This window comes from Aulonocara stuartgranti (genome assembly GCF_965226115.1).
Source record: "Aulonocara stuartgranti genome assembly, chromosome: 23".
Classification (NCBI taxonomy): Eukaryota; Metazoa; Chordata; class Actinopteri; order Cichliformes; family Cichlidae; genus Aulonocara; species Aulonocara stuartgranti.
In genome coordinates, this window is record NC_138958.1 from 14,237,218 (window position 1) to 14,261,376 (window position 24,159).

At 39.7% G+C, this 24,159-nt stretch overlaps 1 protein-coding gene and 1 long non-coding RNA gene across 2 annotated transcripts; one reads left to right on the top strand and one right to left on the bottom strand.

The window, feature by feature from the left end:
* Positions 1-3,703: 3,703 nt before the first annotated feature.
* On the top strand, positions 3,704-20,763 carry hdlbpa (high density lipoprotein binding protein a). Its single transcript, XM_082524878.1, has 28 exons — positions 3,704-3,812; positions 7,449-7,520; positions 10,496-10,610; positions 10,701-10,867; positions 12,427-12,642; positions 12,728-12,934; positions 13,048-13,263; positions 13,475-13,681; positions 13,771-13,878; positions 13,965-14,069; positions 14,368-14,446; positions 14,522-14,661; positions 14,741-14,845; positions 15,002-15,115; positions 15,225-15,311; positions 15,408-15,539; positions 15,656-15,874; positions 16,197-16,418; positions 16,505-16,723; positions 16,808-16,946; positions 17,175-17,326; positions 17,406-17,510; positions 17,594-17,728; positions 18,017-18,160; positions 18,294-18,473; positions 18,740-18,856; positions 18,942-19,082; positions 19,186-20,763. Exons 3-28 carry the CDS (start codon positions 10,535-10,537, stop codon positions 19,273-19,275), a joined length of 3,822 nt encoding a protein of 1,273 aa, XP_082381004.1. The 5' UTR covers positions 3,704-3,812; positions 7,449-7,520; positions 10,496-10,534; the 3' UTR covers positions 19,276-20,763.
* On the bottom strand, positions 20,140-22,333 carry LOC309700954. Its single transcript, XR_014274813.1, has 2 exons — positions 21,545-22,333; positions 20,140-20,787 (listed from the first exon to the last, which is right to left on the bottom strand). It is a non-coding gene; the product is annotated as an uncharacterized lncRNA (long non-coding RNA).
* Between the last annotated feature and the right edge of the window lie 1,826 nt (positions 22,334-24,159).

Consider the following 24,159-nt stretch of genomic DNA (forward strand, 5'->3'; position numbering starts at 1 on the left):
TGTGCAGATTACAAATTCAGTGGATGGCAGCACCATTGGTGCTGTTGCCAAATTTTAGGTTGCTGCCTGTTCTGCTAGAGAACAGAGCGAATATTATCTATACTTACTTACTTATTTCATTACAAATGTCTGACAGCTTTAGATTTTACAGCTAACACTATTAGACAGTGAAAATATTTGCCAAGATCTGCAGTAATATGTTTATTCAGCTTCTAAAGCTAAAGAAACGAAACATTGCCAGGTAAGTTGAAAAATGCATAGCCAGAAAGATGACAACAAGACTGTTGGGATTACAGAGAGGAACCCTACAATTATTTGAATAGCTTAAGGGATATGATGTCTAATCAGTGTATTAAACTATAAACAATGGTAATATGCAACAAAAACATCAAATATAGTAAAATACTGATAGGACAGTTTTTCTGCACAATAAAGACTTTTAGTGCACACTGCTGGTGGTACTATCTGCCATTTGTTAAGTAGGTTTAAGAATGCAAGATAAATATTAGTGTATAATTAATAATATAACTATTGTTCATCATTTTACCACATTAATCATTATTCCACTGCTTTAAATTTTGAGAGTTCTTTACAACACTGTCCTATTTCAGAAACTAACTGCTTTTCAGTATCAGTTTCTTAACTTAATTTGTTCATAGCACCTGTTTCCAAAACCACTCGTCCAGATGTAGCTTTGCATACTTAAGATACTGACCTTTGAAAAAAGCCTGCAATAAAGTTTTCTTAACTCTTTCCCTGTTTATGGATTATCTTTGGGAAATTCAGCAGTGTAGTAGTTCTCTGTGCTATGCTGCTGCTCCTCTGCAGTCCTGTTTTTGTTTTCTGAGAGAAATTCAAGTTTATCTATACATTTTCTTTTTTTGTCAGGTCTTGAATTACACAATTTTCCTTAGATGCCATTACTGAATCAGGATGTACAGTTGTTATTGTCAGCTTTGTTTTTATTCAGCATTTCTATTAGAGTAGCAACATATCACACCATAGTTCTTATACTGGATCTTGGTGCAGCCAATCACAACCTGTCAATAGAAATCAATTTTCTTCTGATTGGTTACCCCCTCCAAACAGAAGACGTGAAACGCAGGTGGACGAGGGTTCTCTATTCACGGCCAGAGCTATGGGCCTGAGATGACCATATAAGGAATATCCAGTCTCCCTGACACTGTACAGAACTATGATAGATGATCCTGACTGACTATAACGAGTGTCAGCTTTTTTCTACATTCACAGGTGTTGGCTCTGTGATGTCAGAGATGGCTTGGTGTGTCTAAATGCTTATAACGTCACATGGCGTGTAACAAATAATGATGCAAACTTTCTGTGACTTTTGTTTAAGGTGACGCTTAAACATTCAGCAAAAGATGCCAGCGCAATAGTCTTGAGAATGTGACTAGACAAGTTTTGTTGACTTTTTAACAAAGATTATTAAGGTAGATACTGTTAAAACAATTACACCAAGCCCAGTTCTTTGGTATTGATTCATTATTATGAGTCACCTCAGCAGGTTATTCAACAAGACCTAAGCATGGGTTTATATAATTTCCATGTTGTCATTGCTGTTTGTTTGACTTGGGGATCATGTCCATCACCGTCGAGGCGGTTTGACCCTTTAAACCTTACCTAACAGCAAGGCCGACTGCCAAGCTTGTCAAAATCAGTGTCCTTAGTATGAGTCAACCTGCATGACCTGGGAGGGCGTTAAAGAAATATGTTGTCCATAATTATAATATAGATCGTGGAATAGACATGTAAGTCATTAGATTCATCCATCCATTCGCTTATCCTTTTTCAGGGTCACGGGGGAAGCTGGAGCCTATTCCAGCTGTCACCCTATCCCAGCGGGGTACACCCTGGACAGATCACCAGTCTGTTGCAGTGCTAACACATAGAGACACAGACAACCATTCGCTCTGACATTCACACCTATGAATCAATTAAACTATCCCCACCAGCTGCATGTCTTTGGACTGTAGGAGGAAGCCGGAGTACCCGGGGAGAACCCACACAAACACGGGGAGAACAAACTCCACACTGATGGTGGAACTGAACTCAGGACCTTCTTGCTGTGAGGCAACTGTGCTACCACCGTGCTACCGTGCTGCTGTGGTTAGAATCATAACCACAAAATTTAAAATAATAATAAAAATTAATTAAACTCTCACCAGTTACTTTTTTTTTGTTTGTTTTTTTCTTTAAATTGCAGAAATTTCCTTCATTTATGCCTAATATTTATTTCATTTGAACAACAGCCATCTCACGGCGCTTTAGTAGGGCCAAGAGCCTATAATATCTGAGAGAAAAACAAAAACTCAGATGATTACATATGAGTTGTTTTTGGGATTGTACGAAGGAAAAAAGACAAAGTTTAAAAAAAGAAGGAGGAGGAGGAGGAATGTAAAGAGGGAAGTGGAGAAGGTAGGCTTAGTGTATAAGAAGTCCCCCAGTAGCTGAGTCTTTATAGCAGCATAACTGAGGGATGGTTCAGGGTCACCTTTTTAAGCCCTAATCTTAAGAGATGACCTGGGTGACTGAGAACCTACACAGATAATCTAGCACTAACTAATCTTTATCAAACAGGAAAGGTTTGAGCTTAATCTTAAAAATAAAAATGCTGTCTGTCTCCTGAATCCAAACTGGGAGCTGGCTCTGCAGAGGAGGGGCCTGACAGCTGAAAACTCAGCTTCCCATTCTACTTTTGGAAATGGTAAATGGCCTGTATTTGTATAGTGCTTTACTAGTCCCTAAGGACTCCAAAGCGCTTTACATATTCAGTCATCCACCCATTCACATTCACACACTGGTGATTTACATTTACTTTGTTACAACTTTGCAATTAAAATGGATGGAAAAACTGATATGCATTTTTTTTCTGCACAATTGAACTATATCGCATATTTGGAATTGTTAGTTGACCTACGCATGTCTTTGGATGGTGGGAAGAAACCAGAGTGCCCAAAGAGAATCCATGCAGGTTCATGCAGAACAGGGAAACTTCACATAAAGGCCTGAAGATTAGAATCCAGGACCTTCTTGGTGTGTCTCCCTTCTTATTTATTATATTATTATAATATATGATTGTATATCATTGTTGCTGATTATATAAACAAAATGTAATAACAATGTAATTAAAAATGATAACAAAGACTTGCACTTAATTAGGCAGGATTCACATAGCACTTTGAGAATGGGCCCCTATGTGTAGAAGCATGAATGGGGTACATGGTGTAGCCTATAGATAAGGGATCACTCTGTGCTACCTGAGATAAAGAAGACTTCGAAAAACGTGTGTATTTTATGTTTGAGTGAATTAATATTAATGAGTTATGGCAATTTTCCTTTGGGGAAGGTCAAAACCTCTTTGGTAGGTCCCCAATTATTTTATATGTAAGAAACACTTATGAGTTAAATGTTATACTGATCACTTACTTAAAAGCCCTGTTTATTTCATATTTAAATGTGATATTGATAATAACAAATGAATTTGTAGTTGTTATTTCATTTTATTAATTTATATTTTACTTTAGCGGGACTTTGAACTGTTTAGAAGAGAGGACAACTTTAATCCCGTTTTTTATCACATGATTTTCTTGCTCAGTGTGATCAAAGTTCAGAACTTATACTGCTGGAGATGAGAAGAAGTTATTTGTAACCAGACTCTCTGGAGTGACGTTGGAGGACGTGATTGGTGGGCGGTTCTGGTATATATCCGTCCGGCTTCCATCCCACCTTCTCGCCAGTGGAATTTCATCTCAGCTTCTGCACCTTCAGGGCAGACGAGAACATAAAAATAAGTAAGTACTTTTTAGTTTCCTCCTGAACGTGACTATATCCTCTTTACACATGACTTCAGTTTTTTATGCCATAGCTGTGCTCGTTAAAAGCGGACAGTTTTCCCATGAACCCAGATCGTTATAGCGTGCTCTGGCCTGACTCCGTGTCATTTCTCCCGTGCTCAGCTGTATGCCTACGTGGACTTAGCCAGCTAGAAGAACCAACTGTATTCGAAGCTAACATTAGCACGCTAGCTAAAGGCTCTCAGTTCAACTAGTTTTAACGAGCTCAGCAGTGTTGGCTAAAACATATAAAAACGACAACACATCGGGTTGAGAATGTGTTCAGAATTACGGTACTATTTTAGTTGTTGATTCGCTGCCATCTTAATGCTGTTAGCTGTTTTGAGGCACAGCCTGAAGTTGTGTGTGGGTCTCGTTGAGCTAACTTCACCATTAGCTGAGGGGCTACGTGTCACACGCCGCATTCAAAGTTTTTAGCAAGTTTGCTAACCGGCTAAGGGTTTGGATTCAGTAATCCGTGACTCACTGATTATCCCGGTGAATATCCCACCTCAGATAGGAGACCCATATATTTACAGTAACCCCGACAGTAGGGACAGTGTTAGTTTGTCTCGATCTCTTACATTTTTTTTAATGGTTGACCAATGTTAGCCAAATGACGGCAGCTAGCATTAACTAAAATGTGTCGTTGGCAGCTGTCAGCTTTTGGTTAACTTGATATCGTGTTAGCTGGCAGTCACACTAACCAGCCTCTTAAATCCTTAATCTGGGATTGGGGTATAATGTCATAAAGGCTCGAAGGTTGTCATGCTGAAGCTAATGGGAGTTTAACTAGCAAAGGCGAGCCAGGCACTCTGAACTTGTTAGCAGTTCGTTAGTACAAGTTGTCTCCAATACGTAACGTAAAATGTCATTTAGCTGCATTACACTGGTTTAAACTAGTAATAAGTCTAATTAATGGTTGCTACAGCTGTACCCGTGGCATGTTTATTTAATGTTCTGGGGTCTCTCTGGTGAATGCTCTCCACTTACACTCTTATTTTGGTTTTAGGCTACACATTTTTTCTTTCCTTGTTGTTGTGTTGTTGTGTTTTTTTTTTTTAAAAGAAAAAAACAACCTCTTAAATTCTTTATCTTGTATAATTGCATTAATAAACATTATTAAATTGCACAGGCTCTGCTGGAAGAAGCGGTTCACTTGTATGGTTTTAATATTGACTGTGTTATAGTGTGTAGTTAAAAAAAAAAAAAATGAAAGAATTTGCTGATATCTCGGAGGAGAAGGCAAAGTAATTTGTCCTGACAGTTGAGGAATTTGCATGTTTCATTTCAAGCAACGGATGTATACTGTGGTTACATGTGAAGAGGTGACGGCTCCAGGACAACTTCAAGTATAAAAAGAATCTCATTGCTTAGCACTGTAAATATGTGGCCTCCGTCTGGGTCACGATCCTGTTTCTGGACCCCCCTTTTCTTTCCTTTTCTTTTTTTGAGCAGACTTTTTACTCTGGAATTGCCAAAGTTGTGCCAAAACACACTTGCGCTTTAGTGCTGTGGCAGCTATTTGTTGAACCAAACTGCTAATCAAAAGGCCTCTGGCCTTTCAAGGGCAAGTATCATATCAGGCCAGTTCTTTCTTTTCCAAGGAAAATTTGTTCAAAGAAAAGGGTTTCCTGAATCCTGTTGCTATTCTGGAGTGCTCTCCGTATTGCATATAGACTGGTCCTATACCTGCTTACCTCCAGCAGATGATTTAAAAAAGATAATAGTGGTGTCCTGATACAAAGTGACGATATCATGAGCATGCCTTAAACATTTGTTATTTCTAACAACCACTTTATGGCTGTGTAGAAGCCTATAGAAAAACAAGTCCTTTCTGTGTGGCATTTGTAAATGCCTGTTGACTTTACTGTGGATAATTTCGGATCATACTGAAACTGAACATTTTGTAAATGATATTGTAAATTATGGCATCTGAAGCAATCAGACTTCCAATTTATGTTAATTAATAAATGGCGCCTACAAATGTAACTTACCCTGTTTACATAAGAACTCTGCCAAATCAACCATGTGGAGCTATCTGCTGGGGCGATCCTTTGTGGAAAAAAGGAAGCAGACAAAAGTATCTTTCGTTTGCATAGTGTCCAGACTATGCTTTCAGGCTCTTGGAAATACTCCTGACACTGGTTTAGTTTATAAACTGATCAGATAGAAGCTGAGACATTTTGAAGACGTTCCTCAAATACCCATGTTGGATTGGGTCTGATTAGTTTGAGCATGCATCAAGACATCATTGGTAGGCTCACTTGCATTTGTAATTTCATCCTTATTGCTTGGTACTCCCACCCACTGAGATGCCGTCCTCTGACATGTCGTCCCATTTGCTTTGCAACAAGTCAGCCAAAGTTTTCCTCCGCCCTGACCGCCTTATGCTGGTGTTGCTTTCAGAGAAGTGTATTCCTTTTCAGTTCCACCTTATTGTTTCTTCACACAAAGAAATCTCAGGTCTTCTTGCCAATGCGGTTCCTTTTTCCTCTTCCTTATGGTTTTTCTATGAGCAGCCAAACCTCTGCACCCTGTAACACCAGCACGTGAATGGTCAATTAGATAAATGTACAGGCGTTTTTTGGGGGGACTCTTTATTAGAAACTGTTTTGGGCTTGTGATTTGTCTTCCAAATAAAAACATAAGTGCTAAGCTTTATTAACAGCAGCTGTACACGGCCATTCTATCACTAGTCGCTTTAATAATATTAATGAGAACAGGCCACATGTTGTCACTTCTGCCAACGCTAACAAATGGAGCTAGAAACCTACTTTTTAGTGCGTCTTCTTATAATATTGGGCTTTCCAAAGAAAGTGCCTGGCAGATCGTACACCTCTTCCCAAACAACACTCGTTGAGTTAATAACATTCGTCCTATGGGAGTCTGTCCACACCTCAGTGGAAAATTTGACTGTTTCCAAGGGTTGTTGAGCAAGTGAGGAAATCTGTGACATCAAACTAGCGAAATGAATCCCAAGTGTTTCTGAGACCTCAGCACAGCCATGTCAATAAGGACATTTAATGCGAATTGTTCACTGTGTGCTTTTACAGGCTCTTGCATGAGAGCGTGATAGCCTGGTTACCTGGCTCACACACAGCAGCTTCATCACTTGCCAGCTCTGTCCTTTTTGTACGACAAGGCAGCGTCCTGATTATGAAAGCCAGATGCTTGTTGAGGAGAGCGAGCTCCAGCGGCAGCTATGCTTTACTGCTGTTCACTAATGCATTTCTTGGCATCTGCTTTATCTGAACATTTCTTAATTTACCATTTGGTTTCAGCCATGAGTTGGCAGTGTTTATCTTACCGGGCTCATCAGAACCACAACTATAACAAAATGTGCAATTAGGCCTGACGAGTGGATATGTCTGTGAAGCATGAGTATGTTTTTTCTTTTTCCTTATATTGGCTCTGTTTGTAATCAGTATCCACTATTACTGTGCAATTTAATGATCTACATTTTAAATGCAGGTCATGGTGTAAGACTCATACACAGACATTTATCTGAAAACATGGTTTTCTTTGTGGATTTAAACTGAGGTCCCAGACTTTTTAACAGTTGTTTTTTTTTTTTCTTTTTCTGCTTTCTAGGCAAAAGCTGGCAGGCTGACGGGAGCTTTCATCTTTACAGGACGGATTATCTGGTAACTGACCATTTAGCTGGTAAGTTTGTACAGTTTTTATATTGGCACTTACTTTTGCCAACATAACATTAAGTCGTCTTCTTCTTCTTTTTTTTTCTTTAAGTTATTTAGACAGTTTTACTCAAATATTCACTGATTAGTGAGTAATTATGGCCTCCAACAAAATGATACATTGTCATGAACTTAGAATTAATGCATTAAAAATGCATCGGCGCAGGCCCTGGTTTGTGGAAGCAGCCAGGTTTTGCCTCCATTTTTAATACAGTAGTGCTGTTCTACCTAATCACTTGTGTATAAACAGCTGCCACATACATGGTACAACTAGTTTAATTTAACAATCGCAAATACATTTTTCAAACCATAATAAGCCTTTAAGTTTTGTACATGTATTTTGTATCTGTCCTCCCGCATTTCCTTAACCTCCTCACTTCAAGCCCCATCTCCTGAACTGTGTCAGGGTTCTAACACAAATGTGCAAAAATATGCTTATTTATTCATAATGTCGTCGTAATTACTAGTTATCAGATTAGATATACGATCCTCTCATCTCCGTTTGGCTGATAATGAGACTGCTAAACAGTAGCTGGTTTTAAGTTAACATTATGGCAGCTAGCATGAGTCCTTAAAAATCACTCTCCCTCTGATAAACGGTTTGATCACATTCTCACATTATAGGAGTTTATTCGGTAAGAGTCCAGGTCCAACAATTTTGGCTGTTTAGTTAGGATCTCCTAAATAACTCACCTCAGTATCCTTATCATCAGACTCTTTTCACAAAGTTTTACAGCCTCACCCAGAGTAAATAGACATGGACACCCATCATATTGACAATCAAAGTAAACAGCAGACTGACCGCCTACGCTCGTTACAGATGATCGTTACAGTTTTTTTTCTTCTTCTTTTTCTTCCTTCCCCTCATGGATAACTTTGGATTTGGATCACTGGTGCTTTAAATTTTTTTGCAGTGAAACACTTCAAAGTTACCTGACAGCTTCACTTAAAATAAGTTTCCAGGCCAAGAATGATCAGTTGTAACCGTAAAGAGATTTAATTTATAGTGCCGCTAATGAGCAGTGGGCACAAGAAGTTTATGCAGTCTGACAAGGAGGAGGCCCCACTGCAAGGGTGTTCATAGAGCAGCTAAACACACAGCCACATGGAAGCAAATTTCCCACAATTTACAGATCGATGACAAAACAAAGTCAGGATGTAGTCTTTATGCTTTCAGATGAATTTCAGTCACGCTTGGGAGGGGAAACTCCTCACTGAAGCAACTTGCATTCCTGTGCTTTGGCTAGAATTGATGTTTGTCTACAAAACAAGAAGAACGAGGTGATGGCTTTGGCTGATATCAAGTTTCATCATTGATGGTTAAACCGAACTGACCTGTAGTTGGAACACAGAGTGCAGTTGTTGTTTTTAATGGAACTCTATCATCAACTTCGTTTATAATTCAGAAAGCCGAAACGTCAACAAGATCAATTAATTTCATTTTGTTTTTTTAAAATAACTGTTATAGATAAGCGGATTGGCCTTGTGGTTTCTTTCTTGGAAAGAATTATTGGTTCAAAGATCCTAGACGGGGCTGCTGAGCTTTATGTTGGCGGATTTTTGCTTTAATCCTATCCAGCGTGGACATGCAGAGGGGTCAGTGGGGTAAAATCCTCTTAACCTTGCAGCCTTGTCACTTGGCTACATTTCTTAGAATAGAACTGGAGAAGATGGTTGAACAGAGTTCCTGTTGGAAAAACAAAATGTGCTGTAGCTGCAGCCCCGCCCACACCACCGCTCTGCTAGGACGTAATCTCTTCAGTTACTCCCCACTTAGACTCGGCATACATTAGCAAAGTGCTGACGTGTGAATGTGATGAGTGACTATTCTGTCGCACATGGCTTTCTCTGATAAATGTAGATTAGATAAAGGTGAACATCCCAAAGTCCGTGTGTGATAAGCTTGTTTAGCACATTAAACTGTGCTTGTGACACTTTCACCACTTGAAACAAGGGCCTTGCTAAAATTGCCTGTGAGTGCATGCAAAACTCAGTTTCTTGGTTAAACAAAGAGTGCATTATAGCTATCACTGTCACTGCTGTTATGCAAATTACATACACAGGGCTAACTAACTGGTTCAATCCAAAAAGTTAAAACCCAGAGACTTATAGTGAAGTGTTGTAACGAGCATGCACCAGTATAATGTTTTCCAATACAATACCAGTATTCTAGCTTTGGGTGTCTGCGGTTAGGAGGGTTATATTAATAAGTTGTATTTATCATTGGGAGAAAGAAACAGGGATTCATTTAAAAAAAATAAAAATAAAAAAAATGCATCAGAATAAAAATGTGCTGAATTGGTAATTATTGATACAATAAATGAAAACAGGCTGAAGATAAAAGCCATGGAAAAATAAAATTCAACTGGCTTCATTCACCTAAATTATTTGCTCTAGTCTCCTTTCAGCTCAGTGTGAGTCATAAGGCTGCAGACTGCCAGTTCACCTCACACATTTACGCTCATGGTGCTGTTATAAGTGCAGTGCAAGTTTAACACTGAACAAACATCCTTGATTACTAATCTTTTATGTAATGTTTGTCTGATGAAACATGACTGAATGTGAATGAGGGAGAGAGAAGCTGACTCGTCGAAGCTTTTCAGCTAACTCAGCCAGTTTTGAACTAGAGTAAAGGAAACAAACAAACTTCAGCACACAGAAAAGTTATTGTAGCAGGTTATTCTAGCTGCTACGGTTGACACAGGACGAAGTAAAAACAGAACGACAGAGAACTGAGCGACCTCCATTTCGAGCATCAGCTCTGTCCATCCTTAATTTCTACAAATCAGAAAGAAATCCGACGACATCTCTTGTATGAACGAGGTGAATTTGAGAAAAAGCTCAAAATGAGCAGACTACGTCTCCTTTGAGACTTGTATATGTATTTTCTTGCTATGTGTACTGTTACTAAGCTTGTGAAGATGACGTAAGCTCTTCTTTTAGTGGCACACTCGGACTCCGTGTTAACGTGGGATTTCGACCATGAGCTCAGTCGCTGTACTTACGCAGGAAACCTTCAATGCGCACCGCAGTGGGCTTTTGCCAGAGCAGGGTGGTGGTGAGTATTTGGACATAAGACTCTATGGCCTGTAAAATGCAAACCGAGCCACAAGTGGCTTCATGGTGTATGTCTTTCCTATGTGCACAGCTGCTGTGGCAGGACCCAGTGCTGGAGAGGATGAGGAAGCCCTTCCTACCTACAAGGAAGCCTTCCCACCTCTCCCCGAGAAGGCGGCCCAACCTGAGGGGACCCAGGAAACTTCCAGCGCCTGGGCATCAAAGATCCGTCCTCTCAAGTCTTCGATTATCACCCAGGTACAACTTCTCCTTTGAAATAGTAATGCAGTTATAGAACTTTTTTTTTTAAGAGTCTGCCACAGGATCTTAATTATATGATTTGAAAGTAAATGACAAAGACATTAATTAAGAGTTTACTACATGCATTATATATTTAGAGATATGTGTAGCAATAGGAGACTTAAATAATCAAATGACAAATATGATCCTTCCATGTAAGTGGATTGTAGTTGTGTATGTCAAAGCTAAAATGTCTGTTTCCTGCTGATGATGGATTCTTCTCCACTGGGCATGGCAGCTGTTTCTGTGTACAGGGCGACACTGGATGTTGTAAAAAGACGAACCTTTAAGAAGGGTTTTCCTCCTCGTCGTGTAATAACTGTCTCTGTATTTTCTGTGACACTAGTGGTTGGTACGAAGACGGCATGCTCTGCGACAAGCAGCAGTAAACATGGTGAAATAAACAACCATAGCACAGACACATACAGCTACAGTGACACAGGAAGCCTTATCAGTCATTTAGAATCAATTAAAGAAATGATTACCCATAAATAGCAGGAGATTTGTGTGACTCAAACGGTTATCTGTGGAAATTAGGCTTCTGTAAGCAAGTCAGGAGAAAAACTGACTCAAAGCTTTAAAAAGCATCGGAGGGTCAAATTTTTTTTTTCTTGTTCTTTCCAGATTCTTCTGGAAAATGACTTAATTGATTAAACTTGGGGAGGAGAGAGCTTGAGCCTTATCTAATAGATGAGGTATAATGCTGTTTACACAAATGCTGTGTTTAAAGACCATTCAGAACAGTCAGTGTTGTTTGATGTACGGCCTTGATTTAAATAGTGCAGAAGCATGTGCCACTTGGCTCCCTAAATAACAATGCATTTGTTATACATCTGTTAGGCTAACGTTAGTAATGCTAGCACTGCAGATTTATTTATTTAATTTTTTTCCCTGTGCAGGTTAACGTGAGCCTGTGTTGTTAGTCATGTTATTTACTCTTCTTCTAAGCTTTCAGCAGTCTAAGCACTCCGCTGGTTGATAGGGACATCATCAGTCTTACTTCCCACTTGCCTGTTTCATAACTTGCCGTCCAAAAGTGGGTTGCTGTCGCCCGCTTCCGTCAGTGTGGGCAGCTAGCTGTGTTGACCCGATGGTTGACGGGTGTTGTACACAAAGAAAAGATGAATCATTAGTTTCCATGTCTAAATTTTTTGGTGCTGATTACTGCAGTGTTTAAATAAATCAGATGTCTACTTTAGGGTGGGGGGTGGGTGTGACTAGTGAATTAATGGATCATTATCTTTCCTTTTTAAATAAAATGTTTAATTCATTGGCATGTTTTCAGTATGATATAAAACGGAAGGAAAAACATTTATATTTGAGAATGACAAGGGTTTTAGTAGAAGGAACATTTTTGTGTATTTTGGTTACAGATCTTGGTGAGGATTACCCGAGCTGGTGGTGTTCTATTTGAACGCATTTGTTTGCCTCACATTTTAGGTTTTCTTTGTGTCAAGCTAATCCTGTTTGTCACAGATTTTTTTATTATTTTTTTTACATGAACTATGTTTTTCTAGGTTTTCCATGTGCCGTTGGAGGAGCGCAAGTACAAGGACATCAACCAGTTTGGGGAAGGAGACCAAGCAAAGGTTTGCGTAGACATCATGCATAAGACCGGAGCGCACCTGGAACTCTCCTTAGCAAAAGATCAGGGTCTCTCCATCATGGTGTCTGGAAAGTTGGATGCCGTGATGAAGGCCCGTAAGGAGATTGTGTCCCGACTGCAGACTCAGGTTAAGAGATTTGCCTTTATTGGTTTTCTTAAATGATAAGTTGCAGACTGTGGTACCAAATTTGCCTTCTAATCTAAACCAACAGGCTTCAGCTAGTGTTGGCATCCCCAAGGAGCACCATCGTTTTGTCATTGGCAAAAACGGGGAGAAGCTTCAGGAGCTGGAGCTCAAGACTGCCACCAAAATCCAGATCCCACGACCTGACGACCTCAGCAACCAGATCAAGATCTCTGGTACCAAGGAGGGGCTGGAGAAGGCAAAGCATGAGATCCTGTTGATCTCTGCTGAGCAGGTAATTTACCACCTCACGCCAACACCTTTTTAAGGATATCTGTATATAATTTGTTCAAAGTTTGTTGTATAGCTCTTCCAAATCTGATACATTAGCAATTTTCCTCTTTTTAGGACAAGCGTGCTGTGGAGAGGGTGAACATTGAAAAAGCGTACCACCCATTCATCACCGGTGCCTACAATAAGCTAGTGGGCGAGATGATGCAAGAGACTGGTGCCCGCATCAATGTCCCCCCTCAGAGTGTGAATAAGACTGAGATCGTCATCACTGGGGAAAAGGAGCAGGTGGCCCTTGCTGTGACTAAGATCAAAAAGGTTTATGAAGACAAGGTATGCAAATAAGCACTGAGAAATTGTGTCCAGACTGCAGCAACAGTCAGATTTTCATATTTTTCTATAGCTGGTATTGCTGTTTATCATCTAGATTGACACCAGTAATCGTCCTGCCCTGCACATTGTGTTCCTTTGTCCAGATAAATGGAACAAAAAATGAAAATATTTACTTTGTGCAAAGTCCCTCACCTTCTTGTCTGTCTTGTAGAAAAAGAACACCACCACTATTGCTGTGGAGGTGAAGAAGTCTCAGCACAAATATGTGATCGGCCCCAAGGGAAACACCCTGCAGGAGATTCTGGATAGAACTGGCGTCTCAGTTGAGATCCCACCTTCTGACAGCAGCTCAGAAACTGTCATCCTTCGTGGAGAGCCCGACCGTCTGGGTCAGGCTCTCACTGAAGTTTATGCCAAGGTACATTTACCATGTGAAGACTGGTAATGTTAAGAGTTATTTAAACATATGAGAATTGAGGAGTAACGACAGCATTTTTCCTTCTACAGGCAAACAGTTACACTGTTTCCTCGGTCTCAGCTCCTTCTTGGCTTCATCGTTTCATTATTGGGAAGAAGGGCCAGAACTTGGCAAAGATCACTCAACAAATGCCCAAGGTGTGTTAAATGCTCTTAAATAAAGTACTTGTTTAATTTTTTTTTAAACCTGCTTTTGACTTCTGTCTCATGTATTTTGAATGAAGGTGCACATTGAGTTCACTGAGGGAGAAGACAAGATCACCCTGGAGGGTCCTATCAAAGATGTGCAAATGGTGCAAGGCCAGATTGAAGCCATGGTTACAGATTTGGTAAGTGTGTTGAATCTTTAGTCACACAGAAATTTGTCAGGCTATGTTTCTCCCTGAAATTGGCTGATAGGGAAGCCTGTCACCTCCCTGTGGCCTTGCACACGGTAATGAAAACTGTAAGCTTCAGCGAAATTTATACACTTGTGTTGTAAATTTTTGTAAAAGGCTGTAAATGTGTTTATTCCTGCTGTAAAGTTGAACATTTTTAAATGTTTAAATTTGAAGTCGTATCAAGTGAGAATGAGCAAACCTTAAGTGCTAGACAACAAGCTCCTCATGATTTTTGTTGTTTTGATAGGTAAGCCGAATGGACTACGCAGAGATTAGTGTGGATCCCAAATTCCACCGTCACCTGATTGGAAAAGGAGGTGTTAATAGTGAGTATATTGCTGTCAGATGCTGCAACAACAAGGAATGTTTTTCTGAAACAATGCATTTACTTATTAATTTAGTCAACCGGATCAAAGAGGTGCACAAGGTGACTGTCCGCATCCCCCCTGATAATGAAAAGAGCAACCTGATCCGCATTGAGGGGGATCCCCAGGGTGTGCAGGAAGCCAAGAAGGAGCTGCTAGAGCTTGCGTCACGCATGGTTAGTTCAAGCTTCAGTTTAGAGGCAAAATTCTGCAAATGATTTCCTGTTATGTCTCTAATTGCATGGTTTCATGTAGGAGAACGAGCGTACAAAGGACTTGATCATCGAACAACGTTTTCACAGGGCCATCATTGGCCAAAAAGGGGAGAAGATTAAGGAAGTGCGGGACAAATTCCCAGAGGTGAGCTGTAAATCATCATTGTGGTTGTTTCTCTGTTTTGTTTTGTTGTCCCCCCTTTTCTTTTTTCTTTTTTTTTTTTTTTTCTCTCTCCCCTTCTTCTTCCCTCTGCTTTAACCTTGGAAAATTTACTCCCTTACCTCTAAATGTTTGTTCCAGGTCATCATTAACTTCCCTGACCCAGCACAGAAAAGTGACATTGTTCAACTTCGGGGCCCAAGAACTGAAGTAGAAAAATGTTCAAAGTTTATGAACAAGATAGTGGCTGAAATGGTAAATCTCAGTTTGACTTGAAGTTTAAAATGCTGTGCTAGTGTATTTGTATTTTATTGCAGCGTTGAAGTGTCATTAAGTGTTAACCTTCAGTGATTCCTTTGGTCAGGTGGAGAACAGCTATTCTGTCTCAGTCCCCATCTTCAAGCAGTTCCACAGAAACATCATTGGAAAAGGAGGGTCAAACATCAAGAAGGTACTGCACGTTTTCCGATTCTGAATTCACGTTAAATCGGCGTGTTAATTTATTTTAAGTTTGATTTGACACCTCCTTTATTTTTTTGCTTTGTAGATTCGAGAGGAAACTAACACCAAAATTGATCTGCCTGCTGAGAACAGCAATTCAGAGATGATTGTCATCACTGGGAAGAAGGCAAACTGTGAAGCAGCACGGACTCGGATCTTGGCCATTCAGAAGGATCTGGTAGGCACTCATTTTAGCATGTGTGGGGATTTTTATTTTTATTTTTTTTTTAATTTAAACTAGGGTTGTTTTCAAATCTTGTCTTGTTTGCTTTAATAAATTGTCATGTTGTCCAGGCGAACATCTCAGAAGTGGATGTGTCCATTCCCTCGAAGCTGCACAACTCCTTGATTGGGTCGAAGGGACGTTTGGTGCGATCCATCATGGAGGAGTGTGGCGGCGTGCACATTCACTTTCCCACAGAGGGCTCAGGGATTGATAAGGTCACCATCAGAGGCCCTGCAGAGGAGGTGGAGAAAGCTAAGCAGCAGCTGCTTGCCTTGGCGGAGGAGAAGGTTTGTAAATATGTGTCTGAATTAAAGCTGAACTTTTTGTTCAACTCATTGTTTTGAAGTTGTGGGGTGAAGAGAATGAGAAGGTAAAAAGGCAAAGAGCTCCTTTTGTATTAGCACATGCTGAGCATTTGTTTCGGTCATCCTTTTAGTCGCTCGCAAATGGCTAAGAAAATGTTTCTGAAGTTTGATTTGGTTAGTTATTATCCCATTATCAGGGAGTTCATGCATTTCAGTTGGAAAAAGACTTGAACAAAGACCTTATGTAGTTAAAAGCTACTTGTAATAAATGTCAGCCTAATTTTATCCATTTTGTTTTCCTTAGCAAACAAAGAGTCACACTGTTGAGCTGCATGCAAAACCAGAGTACCACAAATTCCTTATTGGGAAAGGTGGTGGAAACATCCGTAAGGTTCGTGACAGCACCGGCGCCAGAATCATCTTTCCCACCCCTGAGGACAAAGACCAGGAACTCATCACTGTGGTTGGCACCGAGGAAGCAGTACGGGATGCACAGAAAGAGCTGGAGGAACTCATCAAGAGTTTGGTAAGATTTCAAATGAGTTCTGTCAACAGTTGGATGAAATGAACCAACAATTCGGTTAATTTTATTTTTTATTTTTTGTGTTACAGGACAATGTTGTTGAGGACACTATGAACGTTGACCCCAAGCATCATCGCTACTTTGTAGCCCGCCGTGGCCAAGTCCTTAGGGACCTTGCTGATGAGTATGGTGGGGTTATGGTGAGCTTCCCCCGCACAGCTTCTCAGAGTGATAAAGTTACCCTTAAAGGAGCCAAAGAGTGTGTGGAAGCTGCCAAAAAACGCATGCAGGAGATTGTGGAGGACTTGGTTAGTAGTGTTTTGTTAAGGGAAGTCTTTCTGTTTATTCTCCTCTTTGAAATGTAACAAGCTTTTCTTCTTTTTATTTTTCAGGAGGCTCAAGTGACTATGGAGTGTGTAATTCCTCAGAAGTTCCACCGTTCAATCATGGGTCCTAAGGGCTCACGGATTCAGCAGATCACTAGAGATCACAACGTGCAGATCAAGTTCCCAGAACGCGAGGACCCACAAGGTAAATAGTAAAGACCTGCAGTGTGTCTATTACTTTAGTTTCTGTCTTAATATAACTTTCATTATGAGAACATTGATATTTTTATTTATTTTTAAGTAACACTTTATTTATAAATAAATAAAATAATTGTACTTAGTTTTGAAACTGATGGTTGATATTTTTAGCAAACAAAAAGCATTTGGGCATGTACATTTATTTATTTTTTTGAATACTCTGATTTTCTTTTAGCTGCACCTCCTGCTGAGGCTCCTGTCCAGGAGAATGGAGAAGCTGACGGTGAAGTGAAGGAGCCAGTTGATCCCAACGCGCCCAAGAAGTGCGATGTGATTATAATTTCTGGACGCAAAGAGCGGTGCGAGGCTGCCATCGAAGCACTGAAGGTTGGACTTCATATTCAAGCTCAGGAATGTTAAAAAGCAACTTTTTGAAGAACTACAGCTAACTGTCTTCCTTCTTTAGGCCCTGGTTCCTGTAACTATTGAGGTGGAAGTGCCTTTTGAGCTTCATCGCTACATCATTGGACAGAAAGGAAGTGGAATTCGCAAGATGATGGAGGATTTTGAGGTGTGTTGTAGATGTCTTTATAGGAATGAAGGAGCCTTGATGTTTTACTGGATATTTGATCTGGCATCACTGTCTCTCTCCAGGTTAATATTCAAGTGCCTGCTCCTGAGCAGCAGTCTGATAAAATCGCCATCACCGGCTTGGCCAGTCTTCTCGACCGCGCCAAAGAGGGCCTCTTGGAGCGCGTCAAAGAGCTGCAGGCCGAGCAGGAGGATCGGGTTAGTATTTGCTTACTAAAATGCATCAATTGTGGCACTTAATGTGTGTTGAGGCTGAACTATGGTGTCTTTATTTCTGTGTTGACGATTTATAGTCAAATGGTGCACTAATCTTTTCAGATTAGCTCAAAGGGCACCCTTATCATAATCCTCAAGTGAACAAAGGGCTTAATAATTAGTCTTATCTTAGGCAAACATCAGGTTGAGTAGTAGTGGGAAATGGCCAGCTGTCAGACTTTATGAAATTCCAACCCAACATTTTGCCACCTTTTCTCAAACCCTCTGCAGGCACTCAGGAGCTTCAAGCTGACCATCACTGTGGACCCCAAGTATCACCCCAAGATAATCGGCCGCAAGGGTGCCATTATTACAAACATCCGCACTGAGCATGATGTTAACATCCAGTTCCCAGAGAAGAATGATGAAAACCAGGTATGTCTATGGCTTATGGTATTAAATCGAAATGGGCTTCCTGATAATGGTGCTCGATACCGGGCCAGATGCTTGGTATAAGGGTGTTTTTGTTTTTTTTTTTTTTTAAATTAATTCTGCTGTGTCTCCATAGGATCAGATTACTATTACAGGGTATGAGCACAAAGCCATAGCTGCACGAGATGCCATTCAGGCCATCGTGGATGAGCTGGAAGAGATGATCTCTGAGGACATCACCCTGGACAGCAGGGTCCATGCTCGCATCATTGGCGCCCGTGGCAAGGGCATTCGCAAGATCATGGATGAGTTTAAGGTTAGGATGGTGAAACGAGAAGGTGTAGGTAGCTGCTCTACAAATCTGTGTATAATGACAGAGACAAAGAGGTGTGGGGGGAAAATCCTCTCCCCCCCACACAAAAAAAACTATCAGAAGGGAAAAGGTTAAACCTGCCAGACAGCACAGTCACAGCTGTGCACACATACAGAAATGAATGATATTGTAATTAGTGGAATAGGTCATTCCAAATACTGCACTTTCTGTATTCTTACAAACTTTAACTTCTCTTTTAAACTCTTCAGGTTGATCTCAGGTTTCCCCAGAGTGGAGCTGCAGACCCAAACCTCGTGACAGTCACCGGTCGCCCTGAGCTTGTGGATGAAGCCATCGACCATCTCCTCAACCTGGAAGAGGAATACGTAAGCTTCCCTCTCCAGATAATGTCCAAAACAAAAAGTGCTTTGTGTGAGTTAATTGGTACTTACACAGTTTGTTTTGTGTCAGATGGCAGATGTTGTGGAAAATGAGGCAAAGATGGCTTATATGAGGCCTTCTGGCAGTAGCGCTGCTGCCGCCGACGAACAGCGTGGCCCATCCAAAGGCTTCGTGGTGAGGGAGGCTCCCTGGGCTACTGCCAATGAGAAGGTGAGGGTCTTCTAATATCAAGGTCAAAAATCTGCAAAGTGGTCACGCCCTTTTCTTTTTAAATCCTCATTTTCCTTAATTTTTTTTTTTTCCTACTCTTAAGGCCCCTGATATGAGCAGCTCTGAAGATTTCCCAAGCTTTGGAGCCCCAGTGGCAACCAAGGCCTCACCCTGGGGACCAAAGCGCTTCTAAGCCGTGCTGCTACAGACGGGCCTGAAATTAACCAACACAATCTACCCCGTTATTCTCCCCAACCCCCTCTTGACCTGGACTGACCGCTGACCCTAAAAGTCTTCAGTTCTAAGACTGTCATCCTTCTGTCTACTTATCTCAGTCTAGCCTCGCAGATTCAGTCTAAAAGTGTTCTAAGATACTGTAATTGACTTGTGAGCTCTGTTTCTGCATTAAATACTGTCTTATGCTTAAAAAAAACAAACAAAAAAAACAACCCATTGTTACGGTGAAGTCTACAGTCTGTAAAAGACCGATGTTTAAATGTTGATTAGACAAGACATTTCATTGTGGTTTGAACTGTTATACCAAATTCAGTGGTGGCCAGACATGAGGTTCTTTTTATTTTATTTTTAAATTTTTTTTTAAAATTTAATTTAATTTAATTTTTTTTTTTTGAGCTGCCCTTATCTTAGTTGCCTTCGCAGGGTGGGGTGAAGCAATTGAATTGCTGCTGGTGACCTATTCAGACATGAAGCCTGACCAGCGAGGCCAGCTGTTTCAGTATCCCACCCCTCTCCTGCCTTATTCATGTAGCTGCGTGAAAATTGTCAGTCATTAGCCCTCAAGCACACTCTAGTGGTTGTCCTCCGTCACGTCGTTCCATTTGCTTGTAACTGTGCTTCTGTGTATACTGTCAAGTAGTGGCATGTACCTTGTAGCCTTATGAATTGGTGAACTTTTCAAAGGGGGTGTGGGAGTGGAGGAAGGGTAGGGAAGGGGGCGGGGGGTGGTTTTAGCCAGTGCAGAATGGCACCTACTCAAACTGCCAGATGCTTGGAGATCATGCCAGAACTAAACCTCTTGCAACACTAGGCCTAGAGCTCCAACGTATCCAACCTCACACTAACTGTTGGACCTATATATATATTTTTTTTTTCTTTTCATTTTTCTTTTTTTTTCTTTTCTTTTTTTGACATTCAAAAGTAAGTCACTCTACAAAATAAAATGACTGTGTGTTTGTGATCAAAACGGCAGACCATCGTGTGCCAACTACCTGTCTAGTGATGTCCTGTGTTACTCATCCTCTGTATTGGGTCAGTGTCCAGTCCTTTTGTCTTCCAGTTGCTATGCAGATTGCTCTGTTAAATAGCAATGGCCCTTTTTATTTTTAATCAGCCTTACAACTAGAAAGATACAAACCAGGTAGAGATGATGTTGAGGTGCATTTTTAATGGACAACTGGAAGGTATGTCTATTGTTTCCTCAAACTCTCGGGACAGTCCCGCCCCCCCCCCCCCCCCCACCTCTCCTCCTCAATTACTAGTTTACTTTGCTCGAGTGCAGATTTAGCTTGTCAGCTGCTAATTCAGCATCTAGCATCAGCCTACCTTGGTTTCTATCCTCCTAGTATTGAATGAAAGATTATGCAAATACCATTGAAGTGAACGGTTATGGATGACACTGGAAAAGAAATTGTCCAAAAAAGTCAATAAAAATTGAAAACGCTCTGTGCTTCTTCATCCCCCCCCCCTTATCAAGCGGAATTTCTAATTTTTCAATGAACTCTCACACACAGAAAACACGATCAATATAATAATCTGCCCATGCCATGCATGGAGACTCATCGAGATTGTTTTCTCTTTTCTAATTTGATGTCTGTGGTGATCTAAAACTAGGTGCAACGTTAGTCAGATATTGTATTAATGAACAATAACATGATTCCTAATATTCAGAGCAAAAATCCCAGGAATTGTATCACTACTTCGGTCTTATTTTACCAAATTTAACAGTTTTAAAGTCACCAGAATTTATGTTTTTATAAATAACCTAATGAGAAATCCCTTCATTGTTGGTGTTTATCCTGTTAAAATAATGTGATGTTCAGGTCCCGGAGATGTCACAGCATATCTTTACTAGGCAGCAACGGTGATGCAAAACTTAGTGCTCATCATGGTGTTACATAAAAACAAACAAGCAAACAACAACAAAAAACAATTTCAACAAAAAGTGCAAAAATAAAGTCACAGAATATAGGTAAAACATTTCACGTTCATCAAATAATAAGAAAATTTATTTTAAGCCACAGATTTATCAATAAGCCAAAAAAGAAAAATCCAGGCAGAAGATGAGCCTGATTATTGGTTAAAAAAAATAAAAAATAAATAAAAAAGACTTTTCATAACTTGTTTTGAGCTGCTATCCCATATGGTGATCCAAACCTTTAAAGTTTACCCCAAATGCCAGTTTTTAGCTTTTCTCCAGTTTATTAAAATAAAACACATCAAACTTCCAGGGTATCAGTGCTTGTTTCTATTCCTCTAATGTCATAGACATGAAACTGGTGTAGTTGTACTGTTGAAACTACAATACCTGTGATACTGATACCTGTGATACTGATGAAATCAAAAGGTTATTACAGAAAAATGCTTATCAGAAATCAGGTGTTGTCATCAGACTGTGACATAAAATGAATCTGGTTGTCTTCAGACCTGGAAATTTGATGTTGAGTTCTGACAAAAATAAACAAAAAATAAGCACATTTAAAACGTTTGGCCTGTAGTTTGGAAAACACTCATTTTATGAGGGCAAAATTTTGTCCTCATAGTATGAACTAATGCAAAAAACGGGCTGACTCTGAGGGGGTCAGGTGGGAAATGGAACCATCTTTGTAGTCCTTACTCTTTTCTGAGTCTGGGCAAATGTGTGAAACAGCGCCCCCTGGGTTGTAAAGGCTGATAAAAATCAAATGGCCTCAAACGAGAGTAGGGTTGAATTGATGAATTGTAGCAAGGTGAGTTCATAAGCATTAAATAAATAAGAATAATATAGTTACAGTTGAGGTCAGTCTATAACTGTGGATGGGAAGGTCTTGGGACGGAGCGGTCACACGTTACCTGAAACAAGCCTGGAATTGTTAGCTAGCTAACATCAGCGTTCTGTTTGCTAACAAAAGCTTTGGACAACTTCCAGCTGTATCGAGTTTATTTTATTTATTTATTTTTTCAATAAAATCGTCGGACGTAACATAGTGTGGATCCTTCCTCATGAAAGACACAAAAGTGGACGGGACATCAATAAAGTGAGTAAAAGTATCTCTTCTCAGTTTGTGGTCACCTGGTCACACCTGTGGCTGAGTGTGAATTTAACTACGTCTGTTTATTTGTTATTGTTCGTATCACACGTCTTCGTTGGGTTTTAGTAATATGCTGACGGTAATTTGTGATTTAAGCCAGAACACAGTGTATTTAAAAAAAAGCTTTAAGAAAGCAGAAACAAACAAACAAACAAACCCAAAATATAATGACAACACAAAACAGCTCAAGTTGGTAAAAAAAAAAGAAAAGAAATACTAGGAAGTAGTGAAATAAAATAAATAAAAATTAAATAAAAAAATTAAATAAAATACAACTAAAAGTCAGGGGAGTGGTTGAATGTGTTACAATAAGGAGCTCAACAAGGTTACAATCTAGAGTAAATAAATTTTTATTTTAATAAATAAAAATGGAAATAAAATTATATCAAAACTTAATATCTTCAATTAAAAAATGTTCGATTTTCTTGCTGCTTCATATTCTGTCCTTCATTAACAAAAAAACAAACAAAAAAACAAACAAAAAATACTGTGTTCAGTTTCACTTAAATGCAGGTCAATAAAACGGCACCAACACACTATCGTGTTCATTCATGACAGTTTCGGTTCATGTTTTTCATATAGTTGTCTGGGCTCCATGTCCAGTGGTTCTGTGCCCCATCAGAAACAACGTGCCCCTCAGTTTGAGAACCACTAATATGACAGAAAAGTGTTGAGAAAGAGCAGGGTTGAATAAACTATTGACATAAGCGAACAGATAATTCACTGCCAGACTGATGTGGAGGACTTCCTGTGTTTGTCTGTGAAGATTCTCAGTCACTTCCTGTGTTTGTCAAATACACCTGAAAGGTAAACTAAAAATGTTATTTAGTGTGATGGCCAGCATCATACCGAAAAGATAAAATCTATAAAATTAGTTTGTTCAGTTTGCTGTTTGTTATTGAATTTGCTGATAGAGCAGTATATTAGGGGTGGGGGAAAAAATCGATTCTGTGTAGTATCGTGATATTTTGTTTGCTAATAATGTATCGATACAGGGACAGCAGAAATCGATATTTTGTTACAAAAAAGGTTTTGTTGATCCTTTTTCTGAGCAAGAATCCTGACATTCCTTCACTGTCCAAATGTGTTTAACTTTTTTTTGGCAGCAATAAACATGACAGTTTACTTATTTTAATTTAAGACATGTTTTATTCTAATTAAGTTTAAAACTTTTTTATTTAATGTAAAATTATATTTTGTTTTAATTTACTTTCAAATTCTTCAGTTGCTGAAGGGGCTGCATAGTTTTCATAAATTGCATAGTTCAGAATAGCTAAGTTGGACTAGACTGTAATACAAACCGTTCAGTTTGTCAACAATAAAACTGACTGAAATGAGAGAAAGACTGAGTGCGAGACTTTGATATTAGATAAAATGAATATTGATAAAGTTTACCTTTATGTACAGAATCTGAATATCGCAAAATATTTTTAAAAAATTGCAATAATATCGTATCGTGCGTTAAGTATTGTGATAATATCGTATCGTGGGATGTATGGTGATTCCCACCTCTACAGTATATACATATATGAGAAATATTCACCACAATGTAGAGCAGACGACAAAGAAACTAAATGTAGGGCAAAGATGATGTGTGTTAGATAATTTGAGGAACGATATCGGTGCTAAGAGGTCGTGTAAATCCTAATAGGAAACACTGTTGGTGTCACCATTATCAGGTCATTGTTTTGGAAATCCTCCTTCCTATTGATGCTCCTGAAAACTACTGAAAAAGGTAGTTTGTAATCACTGTTGAGTATTCCTCTGCT